Source organism: Sinohyriopsis cumingii, unplaced genomic scaffold (genome assembly GCF_028554795.1).
Source record: "Sinohyriopsis cumingii isolate HCF-2022 unplaced genomic scaffold, ASM2855479v2 utg001938l, whole genome shotgun sequence".
Lineage (NCBI taxonomy): Eukaryota > Metazoa > Mollusca > Bivalvia > Unionida > Unionidae > Sinohyriopsis > Sinohyriopsis cumingii.
In genome coordinates, this window is record NW_028316086.1 from 31451 (window position 1) to 56898 (window position 25448).

A 25448-nucleotide genomic window follows, 5' to 3' on the forward strand; every position below is an offset into this window, starting at 1 on the left:
TACTTTCAATGTTTTGGGGAAAGGGCGATGCGAATGAAAAATATAGAATTTTGCATCATGTATGCAAATATATGACCACTACTGGACGATTTGAATAACTTAGATCGTGATTACTGTCATTGTGCCTCTCTCTCTCTGTCTCTCTCTCTCTCTCCAACCAATTATTTTTACTGCAAAACTGCAACTCTCGCTGGCACGTGCTTGCACATTTGGTATAGGCACAAGGCAGTAACAGTTACTGTTCTTGCAGTTACTGGTGACAGATTACAGTAAGATATGAAAATGGGATCAAAACACAATTTGTTTCGTGAAAAATTAAATGTTTGTACAGAGTGATTATATAAATCTAATGTTTTATTTATACTAAAATTGTCACAATGTTTTAAAATAATTTTTGTAATATTTTCGCGGTTTAACATAGACTGATCTTCTGTCGCATTTAAAGATATGGGTGGTAGCTATCTACATGTCTGGAACTAGACTTCAAGTTATAAAGGTAATCTATTTTTAGCAATCCTTTCGGTTTTCACAATGATCTATGTTTAGGCACTTAACTGTCTCAAATAAAATCCGTCTCCATTTGTAGTTTGAAACGTGCAAATTTATATGAATATGTTCTGTATGTACAAACCAGCCGAATTTGAAGCTTTCAAGTAAGTCACGAGTTTTATTTTATGTTTATTTTAACACTGCTTTAGCTACGTCCTTACTGAAAAGGGAGACTCAGAATCCAGCACTCCTTGGCTTTGAAGCACCCTTTGCGCAATACATTTATTTTATTCTGATACCTGTCATTAATTTTGGTTATGTCTGCAAAGTGTAGATTAAAATGACAACTATATATTCACGAATAATATCTTAGTATCTATGCACAAGGTATTTTGAAAAATGCATTTTTTTTAAGGAATAATATCTCTTTGGGATTTACTGGGGTCTCGTTATTACACACACACGGGTCTCACTAAACACCCCAAGACCTTTCAAGAACACATTAAGACTTTACAAAATACCTAATTTAAATTCCAAAAACAAACAAACAAACAAAAAGTGGAATATATAAAATTATTATATTCCGTCAAGCTCACTAACTTCATACAGTTCTTGAATTTCGTTATATTTAGAACATAATGTAAATAATTAAATATCGAATAAGTCAACGATTAGCAAAAAAACTCTTACTAATTTCGATATTTCATACTGACTCCAAAATTGATTGTAGTAAATGTTTGACTTTAAATACTGATATATCCTGTTCTGTAGTTTTAAAGATATTTTATTTCTAAATTAATTATTACAGAGCATGAAGCTAGTAGCGAAATCTTCTTTACAATAAATCAATGCTACAAGTACAGATACATATAAATTCTTAATAATATTTAACTTTCCAGAATACAGTGTATATTTTATGATTAGTAGTATATAATAAAAAGAATAAAAAATGTTTTAAATGCTTCGACATAGAATTATGTATGGCTGTATTTAAGAAACAATCACAATCTTTATTAGAATGATACAAACGCTGAAAAGTTTATGTATTAGGGCTTGCGTGTGTTGTGGTTTCCAGTTAATGGAGAGTTATATAACATAATTGATGGACTCTGTATTGTCAGTAGTCAAATTCATGCGTTCAGTATTTGTGTGGCTAGGTAAGAAAAAATATTTATATAGTCTTGGTTTCAAGTTATTTGTAAAGTATGATGCAAATGTTGGATGTTATTCATTGATGATTGTTTCCAGATATTCCAGTCAACTTCAAAATATATTGTAGTATTTGCATCTGTGATGACACCAGTACCAAATATTTGAGCCATTATTGTATCACGTTCACCCGTTTCCACCCGACTTTTATTCTGAAGGTAGTGCCTGATATTACCCTTCAGATGTTTAGTGCAAAGATAGCGTGTAGCCGAGGGGAATACAGGCTCCAATGGCTTGGTTATACTCTTCTCATCATCACTTCCAAATTTCATCATTTCAGACACTCTTACTTCCAAGGACTCATCATCTATATCTAGCTCTGTAGCAATTATGCTCCAGAAAGCTATCGTAAGTTCTGTAAAAAGCATCTGTGTGCAAAAGGACAGTACCAATAAAAATCGCATGTTTGTTTGTACTGTTTCGGACAACTCTCATGCGTTGTACTATCATTTTACTCGTCATTAACTCTTTATGCAATTTGTTTTGTAAATATAATGCGAAGAAAGCATGATTTGCTAGAGAACTAAATAATCAATAAATTCGCATTACTGTTTGACAGTGTTGATAATGGCCTGATTTATGACAAGTTAAAATTATATATTCTTTATTGAAACATTGGAAAGTTATTTTGGTAAAAATAAATGTAAATGCGATAGCTCATATCTTTCATTCTGATTTCAGCTAGAAACTTACTATTTCATGTAAATTTAAAATGATGAAAATCTACCTTCTATATTCTCTTAATATGCTTGCAAAACATTAATAACTTCTTTAAAAAATGCGTGTTTCATAGTTTTTCTTCTTCTTTAAATCAGTCTGTAATTTGGCATGGTCCCAATCAGCCATCATCTAAATCAGCCTGATACCTAGAGCGGCAGAATTGAGGAGGGGAGGAATACAGAAATGTCACTTTTGATACTAACAGCGACGGTACTAATACAGACTAATACCCTGCATTACTTAAGACATCCTTAGATAAAGAGACAAATGCCCTTTCCGTCAATGTAGACTATCACCTTTTAAAAACCCTTTTAAATAATTGCGATCTGTATCATGTGATTTTGTAATCAACATATTTGCCGAAAAGAAGACAAGGCTAATTCAGTTGTAAGAGGTGAGTTTATTTAATATATATATATATATATATATATATATATATATATATATATATATATATATATATATATATATATATATATATTGTTGTAAGAGTTTTACTCAACTTAGATTTGAAAACAATAAAAATGGATGACAAAGAAATACGATGTACACAATTGTTACTGTACACACATATAATATAATATATCAAAACATTACATAGTGAGGGAGGTGCAAATAAAAACAACTTTATTTTTGCATATATGTCATGAAGTACTACGTGTTACTAATTGTCTCGGTGCTTTGTCCGAAAACAATATGGTGGCAGCCGGGCACAGTGACATCATGGTCTATTTTTAGCACAAGGTAGATTTCAGTACAAGTGCCATTTCCGATAACCTACTCAAAATAAATCTTTTGCATCAGATTTTCTTCATTTACAAAAACAACAAATATTTCATCATTAAATGGCAGTGTATTGTACTTCCCTCATTTAGTATGCAATAACCTATTTATATACATATTTTCATTTCAAGTTGTGCATCTAAATTTTTGAAAGAGACGTTCAAATCACATAACTAATGATTGTTACAAACAGGAAGGGGAGTGATTTATATATTAGTTCATGTAGCAGAAGATCAGTACAATATCCATGCTTTATTCCATCCATGCTTTATTCCCATGCTTTATTCCATCCATGCTTTATTCCCATGCTTTATTCCATCCATGCTTTATTCCCATGCTTTATTCCATCCATGCTTTATTCCATCCATGCTTTATTCCCATGCTTTATTCCCTTGCTTTATTCCATCCATGCTTTATTCCCATGCTTTATTCCATCCATGCTTTATTCCCATGCTTTATTCCATCCATGCTTTATTCCATCCATGCTTTATTCCCATGCTTTATTCCATCCATGCTTTATTCCCATGCTTTATTCCATCCATGCTTTATTCCATCCATGCTTTATTCCCATGCTTTATTCCATCCATGCTTTATTCCCATGCTTTATTCCATCCATGCTTTAGCATCATCTGTATTGATGCTCTTCAGGTGAATTGATTTCAAGCGCAAAAGCACTTGAAGGAATAAAGCACGGATATTTTTCTGATCTTCTGTTACATTAATTAATTATTATCCAACACATGGATGGACTAGTTTTTTTCAAATGTGTGTGTGTGTGTGAATGTGTTGAAACCAATAATGCTCATTTATATCTACTTTGTTTCTGTTTCAGTTAATTTTTGTGCGCAAAATTTGTATCATTTGAAGGGTGGCTTTGGTCATTATGGACAGCAGTTTTTGTACTGCTGATTCCATCAATACATGTATATGATTATATTTCCTGACACAATGTAATTGTATATATCTTTTAATTAAGGAAATGTATTATCCATGTAGCATATTTATAATCAACCATTACCGCTCTATTCAACACCACAACTCTAATGAACAGAATGCATTCCTGTATGTTCTAAACTGTCATTCAAAATTATGATTTGGTTGTACATCAGACACTGAAACAAAAATAAATTGTCTCTCCTATTTTCTTAACTTTGTTAGCGATTAACACATCAGAATCAGAAATGGGTAATACAATCACTAATGCATAATACAGGTACAACCCCCCCACCAAAAAAAAACAAACAAAAAAAACAAAAACAAAAACAAAACAACAAACAAACAAAAACAAACATTGATACATTTGTTTTTTAAGATATAGAATATATATGCAACATTTTTCAATTTTACACGTATAACATCACATCAATTAAGCAGAATGTAATAATTTTCTAAGCAAAGTATACGAAATATTCACTTTCTTACAAACATCCCTCTCTATTTATATATTAAACCATTAATCACATATAAGAATACTTAATTGAAATTATTCAATGGTGTGTGTGTGTGTGGGGGGGCAGTTCCCTTGGAATTTTCATGTCAAAATGTTCAGGATACATGTATTGGTGATGAAATGCCAGCAATTTGTGTATTATACTGTTCTAGAAAAATTCATCAGATTTGATTATATGAATTTATACAGTCGACAGGCTGTAACTAAATATTGGAATGCACATTTATATTCAGATGAACAAATTTAGCGCTTGGTACATGGTTTTCAGTAAGAACAATAACACGAAAAAGATAACTGAATGCCACTAATGCTGGTTCGCTTTGTCCGAATGGCTATTTTTAGAAACTGATATCACTGCGTGTGACGTTTTACAGATGTAAAAAGTTCAAGCGCATTAGGACGATCAACCAAAACTATCCGCCATTAATAGTATCAATGCCCATGTATGTGTTTGCTTTTTTTCGCTTCTTGGTACGTTTTTAATTGCTTTGGTGTGAATATATGTTACTATTGGGGGTGTTCTTGATGTGCCATGGAATGTTTAGTGAGACCACACAGAAACACACATACACACCACGTGAGTCTGACGTGTTATTGATAATACGTCAGACTCCTGTGCGCACGCGCACACACACACACACACAGACATAATCCCATATTGCCTACCATATCATGCCAGGAGCTGACAAAAAGTTCAATCTACAAATAAGATGTTGGGAAATTGTCTAACATTCGAAGATCAGCAATTTTCTGATCAACTAAAGAAATTTGCAAGCATGTCAAAAGCTCCGACCATTTTTAAAAGATAATACCTTTCACAAAAGGTCTTAAAATAAATAATCATATTCATACATTTATACAAGTGAATAAAAAGGTGATGAAACATTTAACTCTTTTCTTTTTCTATTTGCTAATGCAAATAGAAAAATGATAGGTATATTTTTCTAAGAATTGTCACATGTTAACCTTTTCACTCTTATATATTGGTTTATATTGGTTTTTGTCTATCTGGTTATCTGCTTATAGATTTTTGATATTTTCTGCATGTTTTTGGACAATATAACTTTTGTAAAAAAAATAATACATGTATTTAAATGCCTAACAATTTTAAAATGTTACTAAGTGACTATGATTTTTTCTTTTACGAATATGGAACACAATCTAAAATGATCTGTGCTTGCTGGTTAACAGAGACAAAGTTTGCTTCATTTGATCTTCAAAAAATATTTAATGAGATCATGAACTTCCATGAACTAAAATAACTTCAAATCCTCTGTGTGAGTCATGAAAAAGTTATTGGTATTTCATTTAAATTTTCAGTAGTATGGAGTATATTGAAGGATGCACAGTTTACTAATTCTGAAACATAACACTTCTTTTAAGCTCAAACTTTATTTCTTTGTTAAGTAATATAAAAAATTCCCAGTATGGGAATTTAGATACATGTACGATAGTGAATGGAAAATAAATTTAGATTTCATTTGATTTGTTATATCATGTACTCTGGTCTGTTTGTCCCATCTATAACTAATCAATGCAAGAGTTTTCAGGCCAAAAAACTGTTAAACTTTTCAAATAAAATGCCAGAACCTAGCTTGTTATCTATGTGATACTTGGTTTTACTCTGTATTAATGAAGTAGACATAGTTCCATTGACTTGTGAAAAAAAATACACAAATATGCAGTGATATTTTACAAAAATCCAAAAATATTATTATATCTTAAAATACCACCACTAGCATCATAGTTAATATATCTCAAGTTAATGTAAATTCCCATGCTGACATTCTAGGATATGTGATTACAGGATTCTTGCTAATTTCGAAATTAAATCATGCCAAAAATCAGTGGAATGTGAGAAAATCATGCATTATATTTGAAGCCCAACCCTTTATTTCATGTAAAATTCCTTCAGTATTCAGAAAGGAGAGGGGTTGTTGTTGTTCTAGGGTTTAACGCCATTTTTCAGCACAAGATAGGCTATACATGGCAGCCAGTATAACTGGTGGAGGAAGAATCCTGGAAAACCCAGGGAATAACCACTGACCTACGAGAAGCTACTGGCATTCTTTCCCATGTACCCGAAAAGAGAGTGAAGAATTTTTCCTGAAATTATCAGGTCTAGGATAGACCCAGATCTTAATCTTGAAGGTTTTATGAATTACAGGCCAGTGTTGAAACTATGTATGTATGTATGTATGTATGTATGTATGTATGTATGTATGTATGTATGTATGTATGTATGTATGTATGTATGTATGTATGTATGTATGTATGTCTGTATGTGTGTCAGTGAGTGAGTGTGCATATGTATGTATGTATGTATGTCTCTATGTATGTATGTATGGATGTGTGTGTGTGTCAGTGAGTGAGTGTGTGTGTGTATGTGTGTGTATAAGTATGTATGTATGTATGTATGTATGCATGCATGTATATATATATATATACGTATTCAGTTTCCTTTTTGATCCTCAGATGCTTATCCATAGTTTCTACAGGATCCTCAGCTAAAAATTCCTCAAATATTATTTCATTGTCATTTTTATAATCAGTAGATTAATAGATATTAACCCATACACAATAAAACACAATATCAAAGAACAAAAAGAACTAATGATTTAAAGCTGTAATATATTTAGATATATTTGCTTATCTGTAGTTTTGTTTAGATCCTCAGGCAAAAATTCCTAAACTTTTGTTTCATTGTGATTGTGATAATCCATATGATATAACCGTATCTCATTTTTTATCTGATGTCATACACCTTGAGAGATTTCCTATCATTGTGCTTTACCTTCCGTAGTATTTTCAGTCCATTCTACCACAGACAAAAACAAAAGCTGAAAAAATCCAGTGATATTGATTATGAAAATGATGATATTACTAATACTACTACTTCAAATAATGCTAATAATATTAAAATATGGAATTTTGAAAAGGGTATATACTTTTTTCTTATTTATTTCAGGTAACTAGCCAGCCTCGATTTGGATTGTGGTGGGTATGTGACTTTTTGATTCTAATTGAGGATCATAATCTTTCACTTTTTGATTTTGGTGAATATTTGCAAATATCTGAATATCATTTTAATGTAGTGACCTTTGCAGCATTATTTTGAAAATGAAGACATTTTCTGAATCACTACTGTGGGACAGGTTATTACCATTTATTTTGTGAATGTAAACCAGTCTATTACATTTAATTTGTGAATGTAAACCAGTCTGTTACATTTATGTCATTTTGTAATTTTCATATTTCCAAATTACTTGTCTGCGGAAAAGTCTACAAACCCATAATTCAGGTAAAACAGTGAAATCCATATTTTCAATATGGATTTGTACTAGAATGAAATATTGTTTTTGCATAAAATGAACTGAAAATACAGTTAAAGCTGTTCTTGTTAGCTGATTACTCCTATGAATATAACATACTTTTTTACTATAAATTTTTCATTCCATCAACCAACTTTAGATATGCTGTTGTTTAAAATAAACATGCCCAGTAACAATTTTGCTAATTTGTATTTTTATTTTACAAATATAAATTTATCATTTTACCCTAGCCCATTGTTGTATCATGTTTCTCATACTAATGTGCATGTTTTAATTAGTTAATGTATGTTTTGTCATTGCCCTTGTCTTAAATAATGGACTGATCAACCATTTACTTTGCAAGGTTGGGGAGTAGGACTGGGATTTTGTTCCTGACCAGGATTTATTTCTTCTTTTATCACAAGATACTTTTTCCCACCTAATATGATAAATACAAATACTTATTTTATCTACAAATCTTTGTACATATCAGAACAAAAATAGTTTCTTCAAGCTAAAATCTCATGCCACCCCCACCCCACCCCCATAATTTAAATGTTTAGGGCCTGAGACCCACCTGCATATTTGTTATTGATTGCTGCCAAGTGCTTGGTCTTGATTGCTGCCAAGTGCTTGGTCTTGATTCCTGCCAAGTGTTTCTATAAATAACCTGTTGGATCTCAGGACAGACTCAGTTTGAGATGCCTTGATATAGTAGCTATTTTTAAGTTCATTGGGAAATATAAGAAGGCAACAAGGATTATTGACGTACTTCAGAATTATTACACAGCAGTCGTTTTAGGAAAGAGAACCTAAGTTGACAGTTTGCTTAAAATATTTATAATGTTATTGCTATATCTAACCGTGTGCATAAAGGGAGGTAATTCTGTGTTAATTTTCAAATATTTTATTTTGTTTATGCTTTAGTTCAGCATATTGACATGTAGCATTTAGCAAATCTGAGTCTTGATAAAATTATTTTAAAAATTCAAAAGACGCAAAGCAGAATGAAACTTACAGATGCTCTTTTCTTGAAATAAACTTTATTAAATGTGGATGTTTGCTAGAATTATCTTAACAGTACACTTTATTTATTTTTGTTTTGGAAAATGAAAATGTTTCATGGAGGTTTTTTTTTATATTTCATTTGCTCACAAAATGCAGCTAACATGTAAAAAATCTGGCAAGAATCTTTGTTTGACAAGCTTAACAATCATCACAGTATTCAAATATTACAACCATCACCAGTTTAAAGAATGTTAAATTAAACAATCTTATAAATCTTTTTAAAAGAATATTATTGTATGTATGTTTTGTTCCAATTTTATGGCATATAGAAAGTAAACTTAGATATCAAATGCATATAAACAATCTGCAGTTCATTCATGTGATTAACCACTTCAGTCATCTTTCTGCTAATGATCAAAACAGATATTAATGGTAAATGTGTCATGGAGGGAAAACCTGAGTTCTTTAATGTTGCTAATTTAGTTCAAATTTTGAAGAAAATGATCAACAAACTTTTGACACAAGATCATGTTTTACACTTTATGTCATGCTTGATAAGTTCAGCATAATATTTGCTGTTAAATATACACATATCGAATTACTGTGTACCTACGATATATCCAAGGGTAGAAAAATCTCAGAAGAATTTTAGATGGTCTTACAATTGGACTCATTACGATTAGTTTGTCACAGGCTGAGGTATATATCATGTTATATTTGGAATCAATCAACCATAGCTTGACATAATTGTTCTCATAATCAGAGACATATTTTTGTAAACTGTTAGATGGAATACATGCAGTGTCAATTCCGGTCATGACTGTGTCCATATTACACACTAAATCATTAGATGGAATGCATGGAATGTCAATTCCGGTGATGACTGTGTCCATATTAAACACTAAATCATTAGATGGAATACATGCAGTGTCAATTCCAATGATGACTGTGTCCATATTAAACACTAAATCGTTAGAGGGAATACATATTGTGACAATTCCCTAAGTGATGACTGTGTCTATATTACATACTAAATTGTTAGATGGAATATGCAGAGTGTTAATTCCAGTGATGACTGTGTCCATATTACACACTAAATCATTCGATGAAATACACAGATTGTCAATTCCAGTGATGACTTAGTCACTGTGTCCATATTACACACTAAATCGTTAGATGAATACACATTGTCTCAATTCCAATGATGACTGTATTGCACACTATTTTCATTTTACTAACACTGGCAACAAATGAACCTTTAAAAAACAAATGACATTTATCTTGTTTTTCACATTTGTGTGGCTGAATACTATTGGGAAACAACAGATCACACAGAATTTTCTAATTTTTTTTGTCAAATCTTTTTTAACACAGTCAGTGACAAGTTTGTTATTGTCGCAATGGCTCATATAGTTAACCTACAGATTAAACTTGTTGTGTCTTGCAATCATTCCACGTGTTATATGTTTTGAAAATGTGAAGGAGATGAAAAGAATTATCAACATGTTTGGGACAATCACTGTGAAGTCGCATCTTGAATCTATCATTGATTAACTCACCTGGCCATTAGGCCAAATGAATTCAAGGCATGGTCCTTCCATCTGTCAACAACTACTTATTATCAATCTGAAGTCAATATTTCTGATTTCATTTCAGACAAACTTCGGTTTATATCATCAAAATTTAGAGACAAGCTGAATAATGGTAGAGATCTGTGCATATTAAATTGGATTTTGCTTTTGATTGGTCAATATTGGTCAATGTTGTTACCTCTCTGGAGGCCATATTTCTGACATGATTTTGATCAAGCCTGTCATGAAGGTCTCTAATGAGTTCATTAGTAAGATCTGGATAATTTTGATAATGGGTGAGATAAGTGGCATATTAATGTTTTCTAAGGGTTTCATTTTCATGTTTTCCACTGGGTCCAGATAAGTGGTATTTTCATGTTTTCCATTGGACCCAGATTAGTGGCATTCTAATGGCTTCATTTTCATGTTTTCCACTGGATCCAGATAAGTGGCATTCTAATGTTTTCAACTGGGTCCAGATAAGTGGCATTTTCTTGTTTTCCATTGGGTCCAGATAAGTGGTATTCTAATGTTTTCCATTGGGTCCAGATAAGTGAGATTCTGATGGTTTCATTTTCATGTTTTCCATTTGGTCCAAGTAAGTGGCATTTTCATGTTTTCCATTGGGTCCAGATAAGTGGCATTTTCATGTCTTCTAATGGCTCCATACAAGTGTCATTTTAATATATTATGTAATTGATGCTGATTATTAGTTCCTTCAATGATGTTGAAATGAATCAATCACAACAGGTCATAGAAGTTGTTTATAAAACATGTACAATAGCTCAGTCACATGGCTTGAAACTCCATAAAGGAACCTTAAGACCTAAATTGAGATTAAATTGGTTATCTGATAGAGTAATCAGCAGGTGGTACAAAACCTTGTGGAGGCAGTAGTGAACATTAATGAAACCAATCGTTTCATGCATCAATGTTCTATAGACAAATCTATAAAGAAAGAAGAAACATTTTCCTTCAAGTTTTAGGATATTGCCCCAATTGAAATATTAGTAATTTTGTAGTCTGCATAACTGATTTGTTTATTTATTTGTTAAGGTTTGGTGAGACACTAAGAACACCTTGTTGTCGGACCAGCTTGACAGAGAAGGATGAAAATGCTTAGATGGAATGGGGCTTTCTATAGACTTATTCCCTGTATATTTGCTGTACAGACAGATAATGACAGGTATGAAGTTTTGCAATCTTGTATGAGGATTACTGCCTTGTGATTACAAAGAGAATCCATCAATTTGTACATGCATCCATTTCAAATGTTTTAGCACTGTGTCTTTATTATGTGCAGAAATTAATATTTGTGTTGCTTTTGGCTTAATTGACTGCCATCACATTGACAAAGAAATATCTTTTTATATGTTGTAATATATAATGTCATATAATGGAAATGAAAGAAATTTGACAGTTCAGTTTTGGTGATGAAGTTAATTATATTATAATATAGGTTATCCTAGTGTCTTGCCTACAACTGCTTCAAGATACAGGTCTCCATTGTTATAGCAGCATTAATTATTGCACAGTTCTGGATAGAATACGGTCATGATATATCTTACAATATGTAAATTAAGTTGAGTTTAATAATTATGATATGTCCCTATATTTGGCCTGCATTGTCCATCCACATTGACGTTTTCAGCTTGTGGACAACCATAGGGTCAGTTTTATCCACCTTAGAAATACTAATCTTAAGGAAATACTGTGTTAAAATGATGTTTTGGTCTTGTCTTGAGCACGAATGTTGTTTCATAACAATCATATGGACCAAAATATTTTCGACCTCGTGTCTAGAACAACATTGTCATTTTGAACAGACTTGGAATAATTCTCAGGACTCTATCAAACTTTTGTCAAGGGTGGCTACTGTGAAAGTAATGTTGCTTCCTCAGCAACCTCGTTGAAAGTTTATTTTGGTTGAAAGTTTATTTTGGTCTTCTTCTAAAAATGGTGGAGATAAATTCCATCCAGTTTGTTTCTTAATACAGGCATTATTAAAACTGTGGCAGAGGTGACTCCACTATCAATGGCCTGGCTCATTTGCAACCAGGTGGAAACTTGGTAGGAGTGCTGCTTGGGACATACTTTATCACAAATTGGCCCATGATAAATTTTTCATCACTGGTGTTGCTTCTTTAGTAACTATGTAGAAGACCTCTTTTTGATTTCTGCTCAGGAACAATTTAGTTAGTTTTAATGAAACTTGTTAGAAGTGTTTGAGTACATGATGCGGAAAAATTGTAGTTGGTTGTTTGGCTGGCATAGCAACAGTATGCAAAATCTCTTTTCAACTTAAATGTCCAATCTTGGCGATTCTCTTTCCCCCAATGGTGCAAGTGCCAAACTGTTTTCAACTTATAGTCAAGAAAATAAGTTAATCCAGTTATAATAAAACTTGGTAGAAATGTTCCTAAGGAATCACAAATATGTCTGCGATCACTTTCTCCTTAATGGAGTGGTTTTTTGCACCTGAGCATTTGTGAGGACATACTTTGAAAAACCTTGTCTTTTCATTTCTTCTCTAATAATGTTGTGACTTCCAAACCCACCATATGATAAAGATATGTTTCACTTCTCCAGAAAAGATGAGATATTTTTATCAGACTTGAATATTTCTTCAAAAGGATGCTATTAAAATTTGGGTTGGATGGCTTCCCTAACAACAGCAATCTTTCTAACAGCTAGAAGGAATGTCTTATTTTACTTTTTTATAAGAGCTGAGCCAATTTTGAGTAAAGTTTGATAAGAGCATTTTTTAAGAAATGCCATCAATAACTTTGTCAGACGTCTATTACAGAGAAATGGTTTGTCTTGCATAGCTGACATACATAAAATCTATCTTAACTTCTTCCTCAGAACAACAAACCCAGTTTGGTCAAACTTAGTACAGTATGACTGTTTTGAAGGACATGCTTTTTGAAAGTTGTATGAAGGAGGATTCGCTGGCAGTGTTGTGGCTTATTTTGCAATCTAGCCGAAAACATGCACATGATATGCATGCCAGTGTATCTTCTAGTCCAGCTGATGTGAATTTCTTCTTCAAATACAGTACCATGACCAGTCCTTTCTTTTATAGTGACAGATTGGGTGGGTGGGTGTGGATCTCACTGACAGTGAACAATCTATGTCTTCAAGCCAATAAATATTTTATTTTTAAATTGCGTGTGTCAAGGCAGCAGTAATACTACTACTACTAATCCTACTACTACTAGAGCAAAGTCCTGAAAGTCCATGTGCCATACAAAACCAAATATTTACACATAAGCTAGTGACTTAGGGGTCATAGTGCAAATTATCACACACAGTACCTTGTACACTTTGCATACAGCATTTGTAGTTTATTATTTTCGACATGTAATCATGTTAGGACAGGTCTGATTTAAAGGTCAAACTATAGGAAGTAAATAGATTTGTCTTTCTTATCAAGAGAATGTCAACAAATGCTTGTCTTTCAACTTTCGAACCACAGTATTCTTCCAAATGAAACAAGTCAAATAGCCGGTCACAGAATCATTCTATCTGAGAATAATGACAGCCACATGAATGCAAATCAGCACCAGCATATCTCTATTATCAGAAATGTACAATTTGTACTATTTCAGCATCCAGTAATCACCCCTTCTAAACTGTTAGACAAATATAAAAACCCTGAATGTTGTTACTTCAGCCATATCCAATATTGCTTTTATAGCAAATGTTCATGTAGGAATCAACACACTTTTCAGCTTAAGCATTGGAAATATTCTGCATAAAATCCATGTATATAATCATGTCTCAACTACATATATTCCATCTGACATGGCCGAGTGAACTATGTGACATTACATAGGAATATCCATTAGTTCTCCATTGTTGAAAAATGATGTCTGTGTCAGATGTTCTTCTCAGTGGAAGTGCACTTGCTCTTTGATTTGTAATTTGTAAAAAAAATACTTTTAAATGTTGTTGGTTATTAAATTATGCATTATTGCATTGACTTGTCCCATGGACTCGTTTTATGCACACAAAAGTTGCAAGTGCAGCTTATGAGCCAGAATAAAAAGATCTATTGTAGATCATTTGTTCTTTTTCTATCTATACCTTTTCCTTTCAAAATTACAACTTTGTGATAAACAGAATCTCAAATGTGTGATGATTAAATACTGAATTTGTGAAATTTGCTGAATTTTGGTGAGCAAAAGCCGGAAATTATTCATCTTGTTTCATAAATGCAATAGTAAGTCATTGCTCTATTATATCAGTCACATATACCACACAGTATAATGTCTGTCACACGTGCTGTACAGTATGATGCATATTTATGCTGTTATATCTCACACATATTGTACAGTATGATGAATATTTGTGCTGTTATATCTCACACATATTGTACAGTATGACCCATCTTTATAGTGAGTCAGTACTGAAAAAAATGAGACACTTTTCACATGGTTTCTGTAGGGGCAACATTAATTGCAAAAGTTTCAAAAAAATTCTATCAGGCAGTACGACAGAAGGACAGACAAATATAGAATATCACAATATCACTAATGGTTTTTGAAAATGCACAGGGATGGTACAATTAATAATGATAAACCTAATTGTTAGCTAAGCAAGATAATTCCTTTGGTTTTCTTAGTTTCTGACTGGATTGAATCGCAAAACCATTTTGAACATGTACATATTTGGCTCGCATCTTGTCAAATTTCAGTGTTTTAAATCCCCTCTTAATTATAATAACATAGTAACAAATCTATAACATGAATGCGTACATTAATTAGGTCAACATAATATGCAATAAGTAATTATGACAGCATACATTCATACAGTAATTATCAGATTATGCCAACATACATACAAACAGTAATTATGCCAACATACATGCATACAGTAATTATGCCAGCATATCTGCACACAGTAATTTGCCAACATAATGTGCATACAGTAATTATGCCAACTTACATGCATACAGTAATTATGCCAACATACATGCATGCCACAACCTTGCCAACAGATATGCATGTATTAATTATACAAACATCTGAACATGATGACAAACTGACCTGTATAATGTTGTTGTTGTCGGGTTTAATGCCATTTTTCAGCACATGATAGGCTATACATGGCGGCCACTATTAATGCCTGTATAATGTAAAAATATGTCTCATGCTTTCTGTTGTTCTTTCCAGATAGAGATGATAGATAAGAAGAATCCTAAACTCAGCTAACATAGATGTTGAGATGCCTCCCACAGGTGCTAAAACTAAGGTCAAGGACCCTGAGTATTGTAATTGGCTCAAGGTTGGCCTGGCTTTGTACTATCTAAAGGTTGGACTCTGTTCCTTTATACAGGATGAGGTGGATGCAATGCACCAGTTCCTCATACAAAAACTGTATAAGGGTTCAGCTGTGCCAGCACCACTCTGTTCCACCTGTAATGCCAAGGATGTGAAGCAGAACAGACATTCATACACCTGGAATTTTCGATCTCCATGTCCACAAAGACTATGTGACACCTGGTTGACAGAACTGCTTGCTTTGCACACCAATCCCACATCCAATAAACTATACTGTGAAAACTGCGATGTGACTGCCTGGCCACGTGCATCCTGGGAATGTGTAAAGCTGTATATGCCTCGGGGTCAGACAGTCACCAACACTGGTCCAGCCCAAAGTGATTCCCAGGCCTTGCTGACTCTGATGGCCAACTGTAAATACTTCCACAGTAAACTGTCTCAAGGAAGCATCCAGCTGACACACACGGTATGGTCATTTGCCTGGCACATTCATTTTCCATTATTCATTATATTGTTTCATATATTTGCCAACAGTTACACTTATAGCTATCCCCTTCCAGTCACTGCCATGACTGAATGTGTGAAAGTGCTTTCATGGAACTTAGTGCACATGCATCTATGGTTGTCTGTCACTTAAAATATTGAGTCATCTGTGCCTAAGAAGTCACCACCACCAAACCCTGAGACTGAGGTTGTGAACATTTCTCTGTACCATCACCAACTGAGACTTATCAGTCCACCCAATCAAAAAATGACATTAACAAAACTTAAGAAGTAATATCTGAATTGGTTTTCATGAAACATGGTATATAAGCTAGCCACCAGTTGAGGAAAGTGTTGATTTTTTATTGAATCTTTTTGCAATCTTGGGTAAAATTGTGTGTGAGAGAACCCAACAACCATGCTTTGATACAAATCGATTTTTGTGTCCCTGCCATTTTTCACTACAGATCTGAAATGCATCCTACAATTTGCAATTATTCACCTTTTTGTGTAAAGTTTGATATGTCTTTTTTCGATCACAGGCAAAAAAGTATAAAATTTGGACACAAACTCTGGTTCCAAGAAATAGTAATTTTCAGCCGAAAAGATTGGGTTTCAAAAATTTGTTTGAAAATCTTATAGGGGGACCCTTAATTCTAAATGTCTGGTCCAATTCTTGCTTTATTCAAATTGTTGATGGAAAAGTTTTGGCATGAAACAATTGATTGCCAATCTCATCGGCCACTACCTGCTTTTTGAGAATGTTTTGATGCCAGCAAATCAGTTATCATCTGATGTTAAATCTGCATTATGTAGCACATACCTGCTATTCATGTTGATAAAATAAGGAGTGTGTTCATCTGTAAACGTTTATATTCATTAATGTTTTGGAAGTCACAGACTTGCACCACCGTATTGGTACATACTAAAGTTGATTCCTGATTGTATGCTGTTAGTAACGGGGCACAGAGACAACATGTCTGTCCAGAATAGGCATGGCACTGGAAAGGATGGGCAGCATGGGGTAATTAAAGCACACATGTAAGTGTTTCTTTTTCCCAAAATTGGAAGTTACTTTTGTTGACTAGGTGACGCCAAAATTATGTCTGATCATCCACATATTTAATATGGTTTCTACCATTAATTTGAAGCTGTTTCAACTCTTAAATATTGAGACTTCCTCTCATCCGCACAGAGCACTAAAGTTAGATGAATGAGGGGAACTCTTACTTACATGTTATTTAAAAACTTAATTTTAACCCTGAGGGAAAAATAGTGCGAGGGGGTCAGCAATGAAAAACAGTCAAGTAACCAGAACCACACATTTTTTTCTTGGCCTAGCTAAAACGGCAATAACTCCAAAAACAGAGAGCTTTTTTGGTACTCATATCTTCAAGTGATCACACTGATAATTATCAAATTTAATGACAGTCCATTAAAAACTGCAGTTACTAGTGCCATTCATGATTGCTTGCTATACATACTCCCCTGTCTCTGGCAGCTTATATGGAAGCATTGGCATAGTACATTTTTTACTATCCAAACTTTTGAACTATTATTGATGCATGATCCACACTTGTATACATGAAGAGAAAAATCTACATGTTTATCTGAACAAAATAAAATATCTTGTATGAAGCATCAGGCATGTTGTAATACTAGTACCGATATCTAATATTAAGTATCTAGTATGTTGTATTACTAGTACAGGTATCTGTGGTAGTATAAAGTATCTAGCATTTTGTATTCCTAGAACAGATATCTAGTATAAAGTGTCTAGTATATTGTATTACTAGTACAGATATCTAGAATAAAGTATCTAGTATGTTGTGTTGCTAGTACAGATGTCTAGTATAAAGTATCTAGAATGTTGTATCTAGTAGTGCTTCGGGTAGATGGGACTCATAAACCTTGGATGGTAGCTCATCTAGGAGAAGGAAAACTTCAATTCTAAACCTCTGCTGCCTTGTGGCTATACCCACTCATCGGAAAGGCTAAGGAAGTAGACCCCGACAGAAAATCCGAAGATGGAGTCCCTAAGGCGGTCTGACATTGACTTCAATGTCATTCCGGCAACTCCTGCAACACCGTTGGTGCCAAGCTGTATCGGCATTCGTCATTCCCTTGGGCCCACCAGCTGCGTGGAGAGGGGGAATCTGCTGCATGGGCAACAGCTGATTCTCCATACCAGCCTGCCCAGTCTTCATAGCTCCACTGGAGAGGACACTCCAGCATCGTTGTACAGCATTGGCACAACATGAGAAGTAGCAGTTTACTGGTTCTAAGTCAAAGCTCGATTGGCGTAGAGCTTGGCGCCAGGGGTTACTTCTGATGGTGGGAGAGATCACCAGGTCTCTCTGGACAGCTACCGCCCGCCTCAACCTGGGCAGCCCCCAGTCAGTAAGGTGCTGCCCGCCATGGCCTGCCTGCTTCACTGGGTGTGTGGAGCTTAGAGAACCATCTCGACAAGTGGGCCACAAAACTCCACGCCAAGAAAGACTAAAAGTAGAAATAAGAAGACTCCAACTCTTTGTTTTGCAACCTGGAACACCAGGACCATGTGTCCTGGATTGACCGCTGACCTACAGCAGATCGACGATGCACGGAAGACCGCCTTCATTGACAGAGAACTCTCCCGACTGAACATCGACATTGCCTGCCTCCAGGAGACCTGACTGGCTGACAGCGGCACCATCAGGGAAGCCAATTACACGTTCTTTTGGCAGTGGAAGCCCTCGGATGAACCTAGGCAGCATGGTGTAGGCTTTGCCATAAAGAACACGCTAATTGCCTTCATTGAACCTCCGTCATCAGGTACTGAGAGAATCCTTGCCCTCCAGCTGTCAACATCCTTAGGCCTGGTCAACATCTTCAGCGTGTATGCCCCAACCCTCTACTCCACCCACAAGGAGAAAGACAAGTTTTATGAGGCTCTGGATCAGGTAATATCCAGTATCCCCAACAATGAAGGCCTTTACTTACTAGGAGACTTCAATGCTAGAGTGGGAGTGGGAGCTGACCATGAGGCCTGGTCCACCTATCTTGGCTTTTACAGAAGGAGCAAGATCAACAACAATGGTCAGCGACTGCCCATGTGTGACCAACACTTTCTTCAAATGCAAGGAGATCCACCAGGTGTCATGGAGACACCCACGTTCATGCCACTGGCACCAGCTAGACCTTGTCATCACCAGGCGTGCAGAACTGGCCAGTGTCCTCCTCACCCGCAGCTACCACTGTGCCGACTATGACACAGACCATTCCCTCGTGGCCAGCAACGTATGAATATTACCCAAGAAGCTGCACCATGCCAAGAAGAAGGGTCACCCATGCGTCAACACCTGCTGTGCAAGCAACCCAGAGAAAACACAGCAGTTCATCAGCACACTGCAGGAAGCCCTCACCAAAGTGGCACCTGATGACACTATTGACTCCAAGTGGTCCCATATCCGTGACTCTGTGTACAATACAGCCATCACAGCTTACGGGAAGAGGGAGTGAAAGAATGTTGACTGGTATGAGGCAAACTGGGAAGAGGTGTTGGAGCCCATGACTGAGACAAAGAGGAAAGCCCTCCTGGCATACAAGGCTGCACCTAGCCCCAGAACACTACAAGCCCTCAGGAATGCAAGGAATAATGCCCAAAAGACCGCCTACTGGCTGAACCTTTGCATCAGTATACAGACAGCTATCAACACCATGGATGTAAGAGGAATGTACGAAGGTATCAAGAAGGCGACAGCCACCCCCCCCGCTACAAGACCGCCCCCCTCAAGTCCAAGATGGGCAAAGTCATCACAGACCAGGGGAAACAACTGCATCGATGGGTTGAGCACTATCTCGAGCTATATGCAACCCAAAACAATGTCACTGAAACTGCCCTGGACGCCATTCCAGACCTGCCTGTCATGGAGGAGCTAGACACACAGCCCACCCTGGAAGAGCTTGGCATTCCTCCTGAAGTCCTCAAGAGTGGAAAACCAGCACTGCTCCAGTCTCTACACATACTCTTCTGTCTCTGCTGGGAACAGGGATACATCCCACAGGACATGCGTGACGCCAACATCGTCACTTTGTACAAAAACAAAGGAGACCGTAGCGACTGCAACAACTACTGGGGCATCTCCCTCCTCAGCATTGTCAGAATAGCTTTCGTCCGTGTTGCCTTGGTGTGCTTGCAGATCCTAGCCTTCCGCGTCTACCCAGAGTCCCAGTGTGGACTTTGAGCCAGGTCAACTGTAGACATGATCTTCTCACTATGTCAGCTGCAGGAGAAGTGTCATGAGCAGCAAATGCCCCTCTACATTGCCTTTATAGACCTGATGAAGGCGTTTGACCTGGTTAGTTGGAGTGGACTCTTCAGACTCCCGCAGAAGATCAGCTGCCCCCACATCTGCTTGCTGTCCTCATGTCATTCCACGAGAACATGCACAGCACAGTATGCTTCAATGGCGCAACATAGGAAGCCTTCCCAGTCATCAGCGGAGTAAAACAAGGCTGTGTCCTTGCGCCGACGCTCTTTGCCATCTTCTTCTCCATGCTTCTCCAGTACGCATTCAAGGATTGCAGCGAGGGAGTGTATATCCATACCATGGATGATGGCAAGCTGTTCAACATCACCCGTCTCCGTGCTAAGACTAAAGTCACAGAGGTACTAATCCATGAATTGCTCTTTGCCGACGATGCAGCCTTGACATCACACATGGAAGATGGACTTCAGCAGCTGATATGCTGCCTCTCCCACACTTGTAAGGAATTTGGACTGACCATCAGTTTGAAGAAAACGAACATCATGGCGACGGATGCAGACTCCCTTCCCTCTGTGACCATCGATGGGTGCAACTTGGAAGTTGTCGAGAACTTCACATACCTCAGGTCCAACATCTCCAGCTCACTCTCCATTGATTCTGAGGTGTTGCCAAGGCAGCAGCAGTGATGGCCAGACTTAACCAGAGGGTCTGGAACAACCCCAACCTCACCGAGAAGACCAAACTGCGTGTCTACCAAGCCTGCGTGCTCAGCTCACTTCTCTACAGCAGCGAAACATGGACCACCTATGCAAGACACGAGAGGAATCTCAGCAGCTTCCACCTGAGATGTCTGTGGCGCATTCTGCACATCCATGTCAAGAGAATGGACCCAGGCCGTATTCCCAAAGACCAGTCATATGGGGAGTTAGCAGAAGGTGCACGACCAATTGGACGACCACATCTGCACTACAAAGATGTTTGCAAGAAGGATATGAAGATGGCAAACATCAATATCAACGACTGGGAGAGCTGTACAAACAACCGTTCTAGCTGGCGTCTAGCTGTCAGGCAGGGAGTTCAAAATGCAGAGGAAGACAGAAAGATAAAACAAGCTGAAAAGAGAGCTAGAAAGAAGGATAAACAAAAGCTTACTTTGGAGCTACGCCATCGTATCCCGTAGATGGACAGATGCCAAGAGTATGTTGTATTACTAGTACAGATATCTAGCATAAAGTATCTGGTATGTCATATTACTAGTACAGGTATCTAGCATAAAGTATCTAGCATGTGGTATTGCTAGTACAGATATTTAGTATAAAGTATGTAGTACATGTATGTTAAATTGCTAGTAGAGATAAATTGCCTGGTATGGTGTATTACTAGCACAGACTTTGTCCCTGGGTAACAAGAAACAATTCACTATTGAATACCTGAATGTACATATACATATGGTGTCATCAACATAATACGCCTTAATAATTTAGGAATATAATCAAATAATAAATAAATATTAGTACTGTGTTGCCAGTTATCATTTTAAGTTTTCAATTCATTTTCAGGTGTCCACCATAAGGAACAGGGTGATGCATTCTGGAGACATGAGGTTATCAGATAATGACAGGAAAGGTTTCATACAGGACATCATTAATTTGTTAGAGGACCCCAATCATCTGAAATCACTAGAGGAATGTAAACAGGCTGTGGCTGAGATCAACAAGGTACAGAACACAATGTATTTCTATGCATTCATCACTCTGTTTGTCTATCCATCTGACTGTCTCCACATGTCTCAAGGTAAACAGGCCGTGGCTGAGATAAGCAAGGTGCAGAACACAATGTATTTCTATGCATTCATCACTCTGTTTGTCTATCCATCTGACTGTCACCACATGTCTCAAAGTAACCAGGCTGTGGCTGAGATAAACAAGGTACAGAACATGATGTATTTTTATGCATTCATCACTCTGTTTGTCTATCCATCTGACTGTCACCACATGTCTCAAGGTAAACAGGCTGTGGCTGAGATAAATAAGGTAGAAAATGTGCTTCTGTCATGACTAGATGCTTCTTATTCCCATGATTTAGTAGGGGATATTGTGATACCCTCCATTCATCCCTCTGTCTGTTCATCCATCTGACAGTCATCACTTGTCTCAAGGTAAATAACATGTTTCTGTGTGTACTGATTTTTGTTCCTGTGCTTTAGTAGGGGATATTGTGATACCCTCTATCCATCCACCCATCCATCTTACTTCACATATCCCACTGTAAACAGGCTGTGGATGAGATAAACAAGGTACAGAACATGATTCTGTTTGTACGAATTCTTATTTTCATGTTTTGGTGGGGGATACCTTCCATTTGTCTGTCTATCTATCTGCATGACCATCACCACATATCCCAAAGTAATCAAGCTATCAAATAATATCACAGGCGAGCCATCTATTTACCATCATTCAGGCAGTGGTTCTCAAAATAGAGGATCCCTATGCAAGGAACTACAAGTTGTGTCTGAAGGCATCCATCTACCACTGAAATGCATTCTTAGCTAGTCAAGAGCATGTTGCTGTTGCCTTGTCCATTAGTGGTGTTACGTATATTAAATTTTTATTGTTTGTAGGGTTCTCACATTGATTATATTTTATGTATATGTATTTTGTAATTTACCTTTTTTGTTTAAATTATTAACTAGAATGACAAAGTGCTCATTAATACATCTTGGATGAAATCATTATTTTGGTATTATATTATTGTGATACATCAAGACTGATAACACATCACCACATTCCAGGCTATCTGAACATTAGCACCTTTAAGACTACAAGCACATCAACACATTTAATATTGGAATTTATTCAGATCACCACTGGAATTCATTTGGGATGTGGTACTTTTGGACTTTTGAACTTTTAGGTCCATTTTGGATGTAATTCACAAAGTTCTTTAAAGTTTCACTTTTTATTCAAGGAAAATAACTTATATGTTGAATTTTACAAAACTGGTTGCAATCGGTCTTTTCTCTTACTTTTGACTGTCCAGGTACTGACATTCTAGCTTATCCACATACTGCCAGGCTAGTCATTGTGGTTGTCTGCTGGGTATTAGGATCATAAAATAGCCCACTTGATACAGTGGTTATCAGTGGGTTTTTTTGCTAATGAATCATGTCAGAACACACTTTGGTGTTAGAATGTAGCTCCACTTGTGAATGGATGGTATTGTGGCACATTAAATTTGAGCTCTCTGCACCTCACAAAATACAATGTGGATCCCTAATGCATATACTCTTTTTGATGTGCTGTTGAATTGTATCAATGGCTTGGAAAACCAGTTGCTTGACCTCATTGATAACCATCACTTCCTGCCAAAGATGTCCTGTGCACAAGTTGACATGATGTCATTGATAACCATTACTTCCTGCCAAGGATGTCCTGTGCACAAGTTGACATGATGTCATTGATAACCATTACTCCCTGCCAAAGATGTCCTGTGCACAAGTTGACATGATGTCATTGATAACCATTACTCCCTGCCAAAGATGTCTTGTGCAAACGTTGACATGTTGTCATTGATAACCATTACTCCCTGCCAAAGATGTCCTGTGCAAACGTTGACATGTTGTCATTGATAACCATTACTCCCTGCCAAAGATGTCTTGTGCACAAGTTGACATGATGTCCATGATGTCACTGATAATCATTACTCCCTGCCAAAAATGTCCTGTGCACAAGTTGACATGATGTCATTGATAACCATTACTCCCTGCCAAAAATGTCCTGTGCACAAGTTGACATGATGTCATTGATAACCATTACTCCCTGCCAAAAATGTCATGTGCACAAGTTGACATGATGTCATTGATAACCATTACTCCCTGCCAAAAATGTCCTGTGCACAAGTTGACATGATGTCATTGATAACCATTACTCCCTGCCAAAAATGTCATGTGCACAAGTTGTCATGATGTTATTGATAACCATTACTCCCTGCCAAAAATGTCATGTGCACAAGTTGACATGAATGCCAAGGCATTTACTTTGAGCCTCTGCTTTTCAGGTATCTTGGCATGGTATTCTTTTACAACCATGTGGTATCTTCTTGGTTACTCTGTAAAGGCTGGCATTGTCAGAGATTCAAACCCCTGCCTGGAAATTAGAATTAACCAGTGGGCTAGAGGCAGAACCTTGTGCCTTAGAGCTAGAACTAGCCATATAGCAAGAACTGAAGGCTCAGCCTTTGTGCTTGGGAGCTGGAAATGGCCATTATGCCAGAGGTACAGCCTGGCTGATTAATGCTGACTGCCAGAATTTCATTTGGATTATCTGTCTTCTCCAGAGCAGTAGTATCCTTTGATGAGGCTTATCAACAAACACTGCACTACTTTAATTATAATGTTTGTCGCAAGAAAGCAACATTCACAATTATTATAAAGCTTATCATCAATTATCCAACCATCTAATTGTGTTGTTCAGATGCCTACAGTTTGCAGAATACCTCATTAAGCACTACTGTCTCTTTGCTTTGGTTTCTTTTAATTTAAATCCATTGCCATGGTGTTACCACCACAGCACAAGCGCCAACACTGACCCGCCATTTCCAATATGGTGAGATCGCATATCCTTTCCTGTTACAATTAGCATGCATTAAACACTACACACCCAGCTCTCATTTATCCAGTCTCAGTCATGTGTATTTGTTTTTACCACCAAACTCCATGTCAAAGCAAAGCATTATGCCCATCTGGAAATATTTCTTTCAATTAAAAACAAGTGCTGCCTCCCATGCCAGCCAGCTAATTATCTAGACTGCTTGACATAAAATCTTCCAGTTTGAGCTGGCCTCATAAGGGACATTGTTGGCTGTGTAATGAGTGCTTTATGATCAACCCA

At 36.4% G+C, this 25448-nt stretch overlaps 1 protein-coding gene across 1 annotated transcript in view; it reads left to right on the top strand.

The window, feature by feature from the left end:
• The first annotated feature begins 507 nt into the window (after positions 1–507).
• Positions 508–25448, top strand: part of LOC149771347 (uncharacterized) — a 53768-nt gene continuing 28827 nt past the window's right edge. The window contains exons 1-6 of the mRNA XM_089948562.1: positions 508–653; positions 2514–2812; positions 7620–7652; positions 11598–11727; positions 15719–16292; positions 22119–22277. Of these exons, the coding sequence (XP_089804688.1) occupies positions 15771–16292; positions 22119–22277 (681 nt within the window). The 5' untranslated portion in view covers positions 508–653; positions 2514–2812; positions 7620–7652; positions 11598–11727; positions 15719–15770. The remainder of the gene's footprint in view (positions 654–2513; positions 2813–7619; positions 7653–11597; positions 11728–15718; positions 16293–22118; positions 22278–25448) is intronic.